At 53.8% G+C, this 11,690-nt stretch overlaps 1 protein-coding gene across 3 annotated transcripts in view; it reads left to right on the top strand.

Annotated features, from left to right (window-relative positions):
• Positions 1-935: 935 nt before the first annotated feature.
• Positions 936-11,690, top strand: part of PXN (paxillin) — a 44,261-nt gene continuing 33,506 nt past the window's right edge. The window contains exon 1 of one of the 3 annotated variants that reach the window (XM_082640628.1): positions 936-1,078. In XM_082640628.1, the coding sequence (XP_082496754.1) occupies positions 1,066-1,078 (13 nt within the window). In that variant the 5' untranslated portion in view covers positions 936-1,065. The remainder of the gene's footprint in view (positions 1,079-11,690) is intronic. The other 2 variants (XM_082640626.1, XM_082640627.1) reach the window with 2 other exon arrangements.

Genomic DNA, 11,690 nt, shown 5'->3' with positions numbered 1-11,690 from the left:
GCACAGGCTTCAGTAGTTGTGGCTCATGGGTTCTAGAGCGCAGGCTCAGTAGTTGTGGCGCATGGGCTTAGTTGCTGTGAGGCATGTGGGATCTTCCCGGACAGGGCTCGAACCCGTGTCCCCTGCATTGGCAGGTGGATTCTTAACCACTGTGCCACCAGGGAAGCCCCTATTACCCAATTTCTGAGTCTGTGGGAGCAAAACCCCTCTGGAGTCTGGGATGGCAGTGGGGTGTTTCAGGAAACTATACCCAGCGCTGGGTGTAACCTCCCTGTAGCTTTTCCTTTACCGTCTAAGGTGGGGTCCTTTTTGCTCCATGCAGAGTTTCGGAAAAATCTCCGTCTAGAGAGGATGGATATGTGGAAGATTAAAGGATATATAACCTCGAAAATATTGAATCTGGCCCCAAAGCCTGGGCTGCGAGCTTCACTGCCATCGATCCAGAGGGCGCCCTGAGGAAAGGTCCTCCAAATGTTCCCTGCCTCGCCTGGTACTGATTTAGAGTCCCCTTGGGAGGCGACTTAACTGGGAGATAGACGGACAAATCTGACTCTCCAGTGGACAGACATGTGATGGATGGACAGACATAGGTCAGACTGTGAGATGTCAAGACAGGCAGATGGATCTGTTAGCCAGTCAGGCATGTGACTCTCAGACAGAAAGACTGACAGAGGAGAGGGCCTGAAGGCCTGGGAGCGTCCCACCTGCCTGCTGGGCCACAAGGCGGCGCTGCCGCCTCGCCCAGCGGCGCCCACCGTCCAGGCTGCGCGCGCTCTCGTGGGCCGGCGGCGGGGGCGGGGCCAGCGTGCTCACGGGGCGGGGCCAGCAGCCTCGCGGGGGCGACCACGGACGGAGCGCGCGGCGGGGGCGGGGCGCGCGTGCTCGCGGGGGCGGCTGGGGGCGGGACGCGAGGCGGGGGCGACTGGGGGCGGGACGCGCGCGGCGGCGGCGCGTTCCGTTCCGGGCCGAGGCTCGCGGCGGAAAAGTTGCGCGGCGGTGACGAGCGGCCCCGGGACGGGCAGCTAGCGCGACGCTGAGCCGGCTCCCGGCGCCCGCGGCCCCGCCATGGACGACCTCGGTGAGTGAGCGGGAGGCCGAGGGAGTAGGCAGCGAGGGGTGCGCGGCCCCGGGCCGGTGCGGGCACGAGCGAGCGGCAGGCGGAATCCCACCCGCGGCGGCCCGAGTCCCGGCTCTGGTTTCGGCCGGCCGGGGTTCTGCGGGGCCGGGATCCCGCGCTGGGCCTGAGTCCCAGGCCAAGGCCAGACCCGCACCGTCCTCACAGCTGCCACCCCCTCGCTTCGAGGACAGCCCCACCTCCGGACCCTCGACCTCGGGGTTCCACCCCCATCTCCCAGAGCAGCTTCAGGGACCCTCTTCAGGGACCCACGTCAAGGACCCGCCCCGTCCGCCTCAGGGACGGGCCCCCACTGCCTGGACCTGACCACCTCCCCAGCTGTGGGACCCTCACTTCACAGACCTTTCCCCCACCCCCATCGCACAGATGGAACACCCAACTTGGGGATCAGCTGCCTAATCTCACAGGCGGGGCCCTCAATTCCAGGATCTGCTCCCACCCCCTCGAGGACCACCCCTTCACAGACTGACATCCCCACTTCAGGGGTAGCCCCACCGAGCCGACGCCTTTCATTTTACGGGTCAGATTCACAAGTAGAGATAAGTCTCTGAGGACACAGCCTCTGATGAGCTTCTGAGCCGCCACAAAGACAAGTTTCCCTCCTGTCCCACCGATCCCCCCAGTCCATTTCACTGACTGCCCTGGCCACTCTGTGGACCAGCCCCTCCCCTTTTATATCACAGATCAGCCTCGTCCTAGAAGAGTAAGCTGGGGAGACAGACTGGTGAAATGCCAGAGGAATGAGGTGGGAAGTGGGCCCCAAGGTATGGCCATCTTTGAACTTGTCCAGGCTGGTAACGTTCCCTCCACCCCCTCAGCAGCATAGCTTGCGGGAAGCCACTCAGGTAAGGAAGTTAAGATGCCCAGAACAGAGTTTTACTGTTTTCGTTGTTAGTGGAGCTCCCAAGTTACTCTTCTCAGTTCAGTCTTGACCTGGTGTTAGGGCAGGGGAAAGTATCTCCTGGAACCAGACACTAAACCCAGGGAGCTTGGTGCCAGGGTTCTAGGAATGCCTTGAGTGGTGTGAACTCTGGAGTGGGAGGATTCACTCTCCCTCCCTCCCCTTCACGCCTGTAGCTGGAGGGCCTCTGAGCCGGGCAGTTGAGGGGGGAAAAGTTTCTTCTCTGTAGGAGCCTTGTCTTCCCTCTATGGACTGTGGGTGGCTTGTGTGACCGCTGATGCTTTCTCTGTCTCAGGCTCTGAGGGGTGGATTCATCAGACAGGACTGATGGGCCTCCCCTGAGCACACAGGGCACTAAATTAAGACTGGCTATTTGTAGGCACTGAATTTCCAAGGGGACAGGGAGGAGGATTGGGACTTGACTGCTTCCCGGAGGCTTCCTTTTGGGATCAGGGTGCCTCCCCACCCCACTGACCCCGAGATCCTGGAGCTGGGTATGGTGTCCGGTCCTGCCTGTTTTGCAGAGTGAGATGGTTGCCAAGCATAGTTCTACCTTTGGGTCTGGCTTGGCACCCATTTTTCCAACACACTCAAGGTTGGCATGGGTTTCAGGCAGGTATTTTTTTTTTCACATAAAAATAACTGAGCTGAAAGGAGTCTGGGGGGATATTTTTCGAATCAGGATCTGAAAGTCTCAATGCTTTCCCAGTGGGAATTTGCGAGCAGAGTTACTGTTTCTGAAACGCTGATGGGGGTTCTGTTGCTTCTAGACAGTCCCCTTGCTGTTTGAAGGACTGAGAAAGTCTTTTTAGAGTTTGCAGTTGAAGGCTGGAATTCCTGTCCTCTGACAGTCTTCCATTTAGGGCCAGGAAACTGAGTTCGTCTCTGAAAGGAAAGAGAGTGCCCTGGCAGAGTGGATTGTAGGAATTTAAATTTGCTGTTCGTGGAGTGCTTCCCCGTACCTCAACTCATCTCATCTTGTCCTCACAGCGGCCCTTTCTGAGAGCCCCTTAGGGCCACTGCTATCGTTACTACCTGCCTTCTACAAATTGAGAAAACTGAGGCTGAGAAAGGTTGATTCACTTGCCGAGGGCTGCACAGCCACAGAATGACAAAATCATGGCTAAAAGCCTAATCCCTAGCTCCTAGGTCTGCAGCTCTGTGTACCCCGAGGCCTTTCTTCCTGAGGAGGGGTCGCAGTGGGGTATGGCTGCCACTTGTAACTTCTGCTGCTTTCCCCCATAGGCTCCTCAGTTGTCTGAATCTGGGCTGCCCAGCTTCCTTGGCCTAAGCTCCCAGGGGGCCAGCCACGCCTGGCTGAGCGGAGCCTGGGGTGGGAGGAATGGGCTGTGCAGGAGGAGAGAGGAATTTGCCTCTGCGCTCAGGCCCCATCAGCTGTCTGGATGGCTGCTCAGCACCCTGCCCGTCAGCTGTTTTCCTAGTTAGGCTGGACACATAGGCCAGGCCTCTTGTTTTTATTTTTCTCCTGAGAGTGCTCTCAGCTGTGAGCCTCTTGGTCCCTGAAACAGGGGCGATTGACATGTAGCAAGTCTAGAGGGGTCAGAGTCTCTGCTGTGACTTTTTTGGTCTTAAGAAAAATTGGGGAACTCTCCCCTTCCTGTAGCTGTTAGTGACAAACTCACTGTGTGTTGTTTAATAAGTTACAAATTTATAGCTCTCTGGGCAGAAAAACATAAACACAGCATGTCCTGCCCTTCTGTGTGTGTTCTCTCTGCTTTGTGCTGCGGGGTGGCTGCTGGTGGCTTTTCTCATTACTGTTTAGATGCTGGTTTGGCTGGGAGTTCTCCCTGTTCGACTTCTGGCTGGAGTTTCATGGACAGAGTTCCCATAACACTGAGATGCACTCTGATTATGTTTTCGGACCGGACTCCTCTCTCTCCCCTCCTTCATGTGTCTAGTGCACTTTGGGGTGGGGGTAGGGACAGTGACCACAGCTGGGGGCTAGTAATGATCACGTGCGCTTGATGGGAGCCAGGCATCCTACTCAGCATTCCTTGGTATCATCCCAGCCATTCTGAGAGGGAGGTGTTTAATCTCCGCTTTACAGATGCAGAAATCTGAGTCAGGGAAATTCAGTGGGGGGCACTGGGATTGTAACCCAGATTGATCCAATTCCAGATTTGGTCATCTTCATCATAATAAGGTAGTAAGTGCTCGGTAATTAACCAGGGGGATGAGCCATGGGGCCTCCTGAGTAATTGCTAGGTACCTTTTACATTTCTGCCCTGGGGGCCGTCCCATATGGTCATGGTGGCAAAGGGTGGTCTGGTTCAGGCCTTGATAGCTTTGCCTTTCCCATCCCTTGCAGGGGGAATAGCCAGCTGTTGGCAATGCCCAGTTGCTGCTGGAATCTGGACCTGTCTTCGTGCAGCTTCTTAGCAGTCTTGACCCTCTGGAACACAGTGCCTCATTGTCCTTGGGGGGAGTACTGGGGAGCAGGGGAGTTGCCTGGGGCATTCCGGGCTACGGAGCCTCTCTGTTCCATGGAAAGTCTGGACTTTGGGCTCACCCATCTGTGGTGCCTCTGTGTGTTAGGCTAGGGTCAGGGCACCCAGCTGCTGGGCCTGTGACAGGCGCGGCCCATGGGGTGATGGTGAGTTCCTAGTGGGGTTCTGCGTCAGGGCCAGATCTTCTCCGGGGCTGTGTGCTAGTGAGGTGCAGAGCTGGAATTCAGACCCCGGAGTGCTGGATTCTTAAGCAGGTGCCCTTTCTGCTGGGCAGCCATAGCTTAGTGTGGAAATGTTCAGGCCGCTGGGGGCCAGAGCCCTGCCACTGGGGGTTTGAAGTCCCCCGAGGGAACATCTCAGTATTCTTTTCTTCCAGTTTCCCCAGGGGTGGCTGTACGTTGGCCAGTGGGAGGCCAGATTAACTGTGGATGTGCTGACCAGCCCTCCTCCCCCATTTATTCATCGTGCCTGAGTGTGCCGACTCTCCAAAGCTTCCCTTGGGCCTTTACCTTGTTCCAAGGCCAGAGATGTTGAAAAAACTTCCTCCCAGCTTCACTCTCGTTCCAGCCCTCCTCTGGGTTGTCCTGGTCTCAGTGCCTTCGTTAATAATAACAGCCATCTGCAGGACACTTTTTCTTTTTTACAATGTTTGCAGAACTCTTACTGTAATGTTTATTGAGCACTTACTATGTGCAGGCCCTGTGCTGGGTACCTTACATACATTGTTTCATTGAATCATGTTGGCCCTGTGAGGTGTAGGTTCCGTTATTATTACTAGTACCCATTTTACAGATGGTAAAATGGAGGCACAGAAAGGGTGTGCCCACTTGCCCAAGTTCTATAACTAGTGAGTGGCAGAGCTGGGATTTAAATGCAGATTGGGCTTGTAACCATTTTTACATGTCTGTTCATGATACTGGATCGATCTCAGTTGCCTGTTTTTTTAAAAACTTTATTTATTTATTTTTATTTTTGGCTGCATTGGGTCTTCGTTGCTGCACGCAGGCTTCCTCTAGTTACGGTGAGCGGGGGCTACTTTTCGTTGTGGTGCGCAGGCTTCTCATTGCAGTGGCCTCTCTTGTCACGGAGCGCGGGCTGTAGGTGCGCGGGCTTCAGTAGTTGCAGCACATGGGCTCAGTAGTTGTGGCTCGCGGGCTCCAGAGCGCAGGCTCAGTAGTTGTGGCGCACAGGCCTAGTTGCTCCACGGCATGTGGGATCTTCCCAGACCAGGGCTTGAACCCGTGTCCCCTGCATTGGCAGGCTGATTCTTTTTAAATAAATTTTATTTATTTATTTATTTATTTATTTTTGGCTGAGTTGGGTCTTCGTTGCTGCATGCAGGCTTTCTCTAGTTGCGGCGAGTGGGAGCTACTCTTTGTTGCGGTGCGAGGGCCTCTCATTGTGGTGGCTTTTCTTGTTGTGGAGCATGGGCTCCAGGCGCGTGGGCTTCAGTAGTTGTGGCACACGGGCTCAGTAGTTGTGGCGCACGGGCTTAGTTGCTCCACGGCATGTGGGATCTTCCTGGACCAGGGCTTGAACCTGTGTCCCCTGCATTGGCAGGTGGATTCTTAACCACTGCGCCACCTGGAAAGCCCTTGGGTTGCCTGTTGGTTTGATTGCTTTCCATTTCTAGGATGCTAAAAATCTTCTCTGCCCCTTCCCAGACACACATTCTCTGTTCAGTGTCTCACATCTGTCTTTTTCCTGTTTTCTGTGGCTTCTTCCCTCTCATTTGTTCTTTCTTGGGGATGCCATGCTGAGGATGGGATGCTGGACACTTGTGGCAGTGTCTCCTGCTCAGTGGAGGACCTCATTCCTCTCTTACCTGTTACCTCTTCAGTCACCTGTTCGCCTCAAGAGAGGGCTGCGGGCTTACAGCACAGCTGCTGCGGAGCACCTGGGGGGGTTCTGAGCTCCCTCTTCACTCCTTGTGGTTGGAATCAGAGCCCTCTGTGCCCCCCCCACCCCATACACTCTCCTGTCTTTGTTCAGGTGTTTGCACATGGCTGCCATTGGGAGCCAGCCCATTTCCAGAGGAGGAAGTCCTAGGAAACTTTTGAGGTGGAGAATTGAGGATGTCCTGTGGGAGAGAGGGAGAGAAAGCATTAGGAAGTTGAATTTTCCCAGAAATCTTGACAAACCAGCAGATTCATAGGGGTATCCAGGGGAGTTCCCTGGCGGTCCATTGGTTGGGACTCTGCGCTTCCACTGCAGGGGGCCTGGGTTCGATCGCTGTCACGGAATCAAGATCCCACATGCTGGGCAGTGCGGCCAAAAAAAAAGGGGGGGGGCAGGCTGTCCAGAGATGGTCTCCTGACCTGGGATAGGCCTGGAGCCACCACGGCCTCCCAGGTCCACGTTGCCTTTTCAGTTGGAGTCACATCCGGCCTCAAGCGTCCATTCACATCCAGATAAGTCTTCCAACTAATGGATTGATTGCCTAACCAGTGGGGCCCAGGGCTGGCCTCTCCAGGGAGGCCTTGGATGCTAGGCCAGTGACAGGCAGAACATGTGGTTGGCCAGGCCCAGCAGAGCCCCAGTGGCCAAATTTTCCCTTAAAGATGGCCTTTTAATGCTTATTTTTTGTGTGATTGTGGTATTGTGGTTTTATGGGAGAACATTGTTATTTAGGTGCATGCGAAAGTATTTGGGAGTGAAATATCATGATGTCTGCAACTTAGTTTTAAATGATGTAGTAAAAAAAAAAGAAAGGGGGATATGTGTATATACTGTGTATATATGTAGAGAGAGAAGGAGAGAGAAATTTTGTGCAAGTGTGTACAAAAAAGTGGCAAAAACATTAACTGTGACTGAATCTAGGTAGAGGGTATATGGGGTGCTCATTGCAATGGCCTTTCAACTTCTCTGTATGTTTAGACATTTTCATGATAAAAAGCTGGGAAAAAAGTAAGAGAACCTTGCTTTTCTGTAGTGGGCTTGGAGTTATTCGGTCAGGGGTGCTCATAAGTGACTACCTGTGGTTGACCTGAGTGACTCTCGGCCTCCCTGGGTGGGTAGAGACAGGAGCCAAGTGGTTCTGGGATGGTGGTGACTGGTGACTCTCAGCTGGGGATGGGGGCACATGGTGACCCATGCAGAAAAAGGACAGGGCCAGGCAAAGACAGTGAGCTTCCCTGGTGTGGAGGGAGCCTCTGGGGTTATTTTGGGTGTGGTGATGTTAACCGGACCAGGGTCAGGGCAAGGGAGATGCTGGGCTCTGGTTGGAGTTTGGAAGGGGTTGCCTGGGTGGGATGCAGAGCAACGCTTTACAAAAGGCAGAGAGCAGCCTCTGGGCAGCTGGAGACTGGGGGAGGGGACGAAATGCCATTCGCTTCACATCACGAACCTCTTATCTGTGGCCAAAGGAACACCATTAGCCTGTGGGCAACGGAGGCCAGAGTGGCCCCTGGCTCTTGCAGCTCCTCTGGCTGTCCAGTTCTCCAGACTTGAGGCTCCCTCTCCTGGAATCCCCACTCCCAGGTCTCTCTTGTCTTGGTTTGTGCGGACTCAAATCCTGTCCACCAGGCCTCCCATCTATTTGGGAGAAATAGCTGGGTTCTGGAACCAGTGGCCCCCTTGGCTTTGAGGGCCCTGGTGCCTACTAGAAGCATTTTGGGCAGCCAGTCGGCCCTCGTAAGGGGAGTGCTTCGCACGAGGGTTTTCTGTGAGCCTCACATCTGTCTGTCAGCGAGCAAGGATACAGAGGCTGGCCGCTGGGTCATGATCATGGGGTCGTCCTAGGGAGGTCTCAGAGCCGTGTGTCCAGCCTGACTGCCTGTTTGAGGAGCAGGATGATGTGTGTTTTATGGGGGTGGGGGTGGGGAGGGGTGGTGCTGGGAGGAAGCTTTATGTAATTCTTGGCTGGGACTCAGGTAATTGTTTTAATGAAATGGAATGCAGCTTATTCAGAACTCGCTTGGCAGAAACAGCCATGTTCTGTTCTGTTTTCTTGTTGGAGAGAACGAGTCACACACTTGCAGCCTCTTGAAAGAGTGGAACCCAGGGTGAGCTAGCACGAGCAAGGTGGGCCGAGGCCTCCGGGGATCTCCTCTCGGTTCAGCGCAAGGATCCTCAGACGGCTCGACTCTCCTGGACGCCGGCCTGGGAGCCTTTCTGAATGAGCCATGGACACTCAGTCCTCTTGCAGCAACAGAAAGACCCTCTGCTGCAAGTGGGCTGTGAACTGAGCTGGAGCTGCCGCCTCCCTCGTTGTCAGGAGGCCTCGTGATATGGACGTGGGGGCGCTCAGCACACAGCAGACAGACCCTCCAGGACGGTCTGCTGTTTGCTGTATCCCCTTTTTTCCACCTCAACACCTCCTGTAACTCCCCGCGCGGCCCCCTACCCCCCCAGCATCTCCCATCAGTGTCGACATCCGCGGTCTAATGGGACCCATCCGCAGATACACCTGGATCCTCTTTCCTTCTGGTTTCCTTTCCCCACCCCCGTCTGCCCCTGCTAACTTCTTTAGTCTGCTCCTTTTTCTGTTTTTAATGCAGCCTGGGCCGTTCTTCCACGTTTTCTCTTTTGCTAAGAATGCATCTCACTCTGTAGCAGCCATATTTCCCCTCCCTTCCTTAAAATCTGCTTCTCCGCAGAACCCCCCGCTTCCTTCCCCCCTCCTTCTCTGATCCCTTTGTGGGGCGCAAAATTGCATTTTCCCAAAAGCTTTTTCTGGGCTCCCTGTTTCTCTCCTAGGTACCCAGGTCAATTTATCTACTTGTGTGACCTCTTTTATCACTGGTATGTTGGCAACTCCTAAATTTATATTTCCACCCCTGACGTGGATTCTATTGTCCAGATTCTTCCGGTCTGTACGCCAGCAAAGACCCAGCTCATTTCCTTCTCACTCTCTCTTCACGGCCTCATTTGTTGTCTGCTCTCTCTGTTATTGCCCCTTCCCCTCTCTTGGCCTGTGTTAAACCATTTCTGCAACAGTTTAAAATTTATTTATTTTATTTATTTATTTTTGGCTACATTGGGTCTTCATTGCTGTGCGTGGGCTTTCTCTAGTTGCGGTGAGCGGGGGCTACTCTTCATTGCGGTGTGCAGACTTCTCATTGTGGTGGCTTTTCTCTCTGCGGAGCATGGGCTCTAGGCGCACGGGCTTCAGTAGTTGTGGCACACAGGCTCTAGAGCGCAGGCTCAGTAGTTGTGGATCGTGGGCTTAGTTGCTCCGCAGCATGTGGGATCTTCCCAGACTGGGGCTCGAACCCGTGTCCCTGCATTGGCAGGGGGATTCTTAACCACTGCGCCGCCAGGGAAGCCCCATTTCTGCAACATTTTAAGGTTGAGGAAACATGTTCATGTGCTTCGTCATTGATGATGATTCTGACAACAGCCCTTTGGGGTATGTGGTAGCTTCCCCCATTTTACAGATGAGGAAGCTAAACTGCAGCTCAGGGCACATAGAGGAAGGGGTCACACCCAGTATCACCACAGATAATGTTGCAAAAACTTGATCTTAGGTCTTTGAGTGCCCAACCCCTTCTCTTTTCGGTTCTTCATGTTGGAAACCTTAACGCAGAGACGGGAATTCGCAGGTTGGGTTTGGCCTGCAGACCCGTGTTACTTGGCCTGCGTGGTATTTAAAAATGTTCTGAATTAGTTGCTAGTATTTAAAGTATCAGGAGATTGCACCCAAAAATCCGCATGTTATTTCTTTCGAAAAATCAGAGTCGGCTACACTGGAAGCCCATCCTTCATGGCACTGGTTTGTTGAATTCGACAGCTCCCGCCCTTGCATCGGCCCTCTCTGTTGCCTGCAGCGGGCCCACTTTGGAAGGTTCTAAAAATGCTTTCTTTCTGCCCTGCATTTACGGCAAACACACAGTTGCCAAGTCTAGGGGGCTTCTTGAACTGCATTCTCTGAGTTAGCTTTGACTTCTGACCACTCCAACCACTTAGCTCTGCCCGAAGACTGGACCCTTTGTCCATGTTGCAGAAAATAGCCTCCTGACCTGTCTGTCTCCTTTCACTCTCAGCCCTTAAGGTCTCAGTTGCAGTCACCTTCTTGAGAAGGTTTTTTTTCCGGTTAAAACTAGCCAGCCTCTTGACCCTCCTGCTTCACTGTAACTTCACAGATCTGTGTACACTGGGCTTTTTTCCTTTTGTCTCCCCCTCTGCCCTGTAAGCCCGTTGAAGACAGGGATCTTACCTGCTGTTCAAGTGTCTCTAACCTCCGAGTATGGCTCAGTTCTGTCTGCGGTTGCTTAATAAATATTTGAAGGTGGCTGATGATTAAATGAGTGTGAACTGCAGACACCCACCATGATGCTGAACCTCCAGCAAACCACTTCCTCCATTGGAGAATCTGAGCCAGAAACCCTCTGGGTTCCAGGCAGGTGGGGAGGCAGCATAGTGCCACAGACGGAACACAGGCTCGCCTATCAGCCCCTCCTCTCCTGGGTCTGTATCCGTGCTGCCACTTGCCAACTGTGTGACCTTGACGGGTCACCTTATACCCTGAGCCTCAGTCCCCTCATCTGTGAAACAGGCGCATTTCCTGAAATGCTGTAAAGTACTCAATAAACGGTAATGATTATCATTCTTCTTATTATTCCCTGGAATAATCTAGACATTGCTCTGGGGGGGTTGGCTTTCTCTGTCACCTTTCCACCTGACAACTCTGCTGCCTGTGTCTGCTGTGGCCTTGGTGGCGGGCATTTAGAGCACACACACCTGGATGGCCATTTAGCTGGGCCTGGGGGAGGATTCTGAGTTCTGTTAGCTCCCCCGAGAATGTGATTTGGGACCCTTTGTGGCCCTGTGGGGTGAGGCCGAGTGTTCGGGGCTCTGCTCGCAGGTGAAATGGTCATGTCCTGGTGCTGGTGGTGTTAAGTTGGGGTTTGATTATGTGACATCTCGCTTCCCCCGAGGCTCTTCCGTGGCTTTGAGGAGGAAGCAGTGGGGGAGGAGGTTGTTTGGTGGCTTGGTTTATACTGATTGCTCATCTAAGGCTAAAATTTGAGAGCGGCCAGAGAGCTGCTCTGGGATCAGTGCAGGGCTTCTCCCAGAACTTGCAGGCCTTCCTCTGGCGAAGGCAAGCTGTAAAGGATGGTCTGTGACATCTACAAAACCTCCCAGGATGGGTCTAGGCCAGTGAGGCTCCTAGTAGCAGTAGAACAAGGGAGAGTTTGGTTTTCTGGGCCGTGAACTGTGGCTTTTGTCAGCTGAGTGGACCCAG

The sequence above is a fragment of the Mesoplodon mirus genome (genome assembly GCF_964341445.2).
Source record: "Mesoplodon mirus genome assembly, chromosome: 13".
Taxonomy (NCBI): Eukaryota; Metazoa; Chordata; class Mammalia; order Artiodactyla; family Ziphiidae; genus Mesoplodon; species Mesoplodon mirus.
Note: the sequence above shows the minus strand (reverse complement) of the source record. Positions and strands in the feature narration are given on the sequence as shown.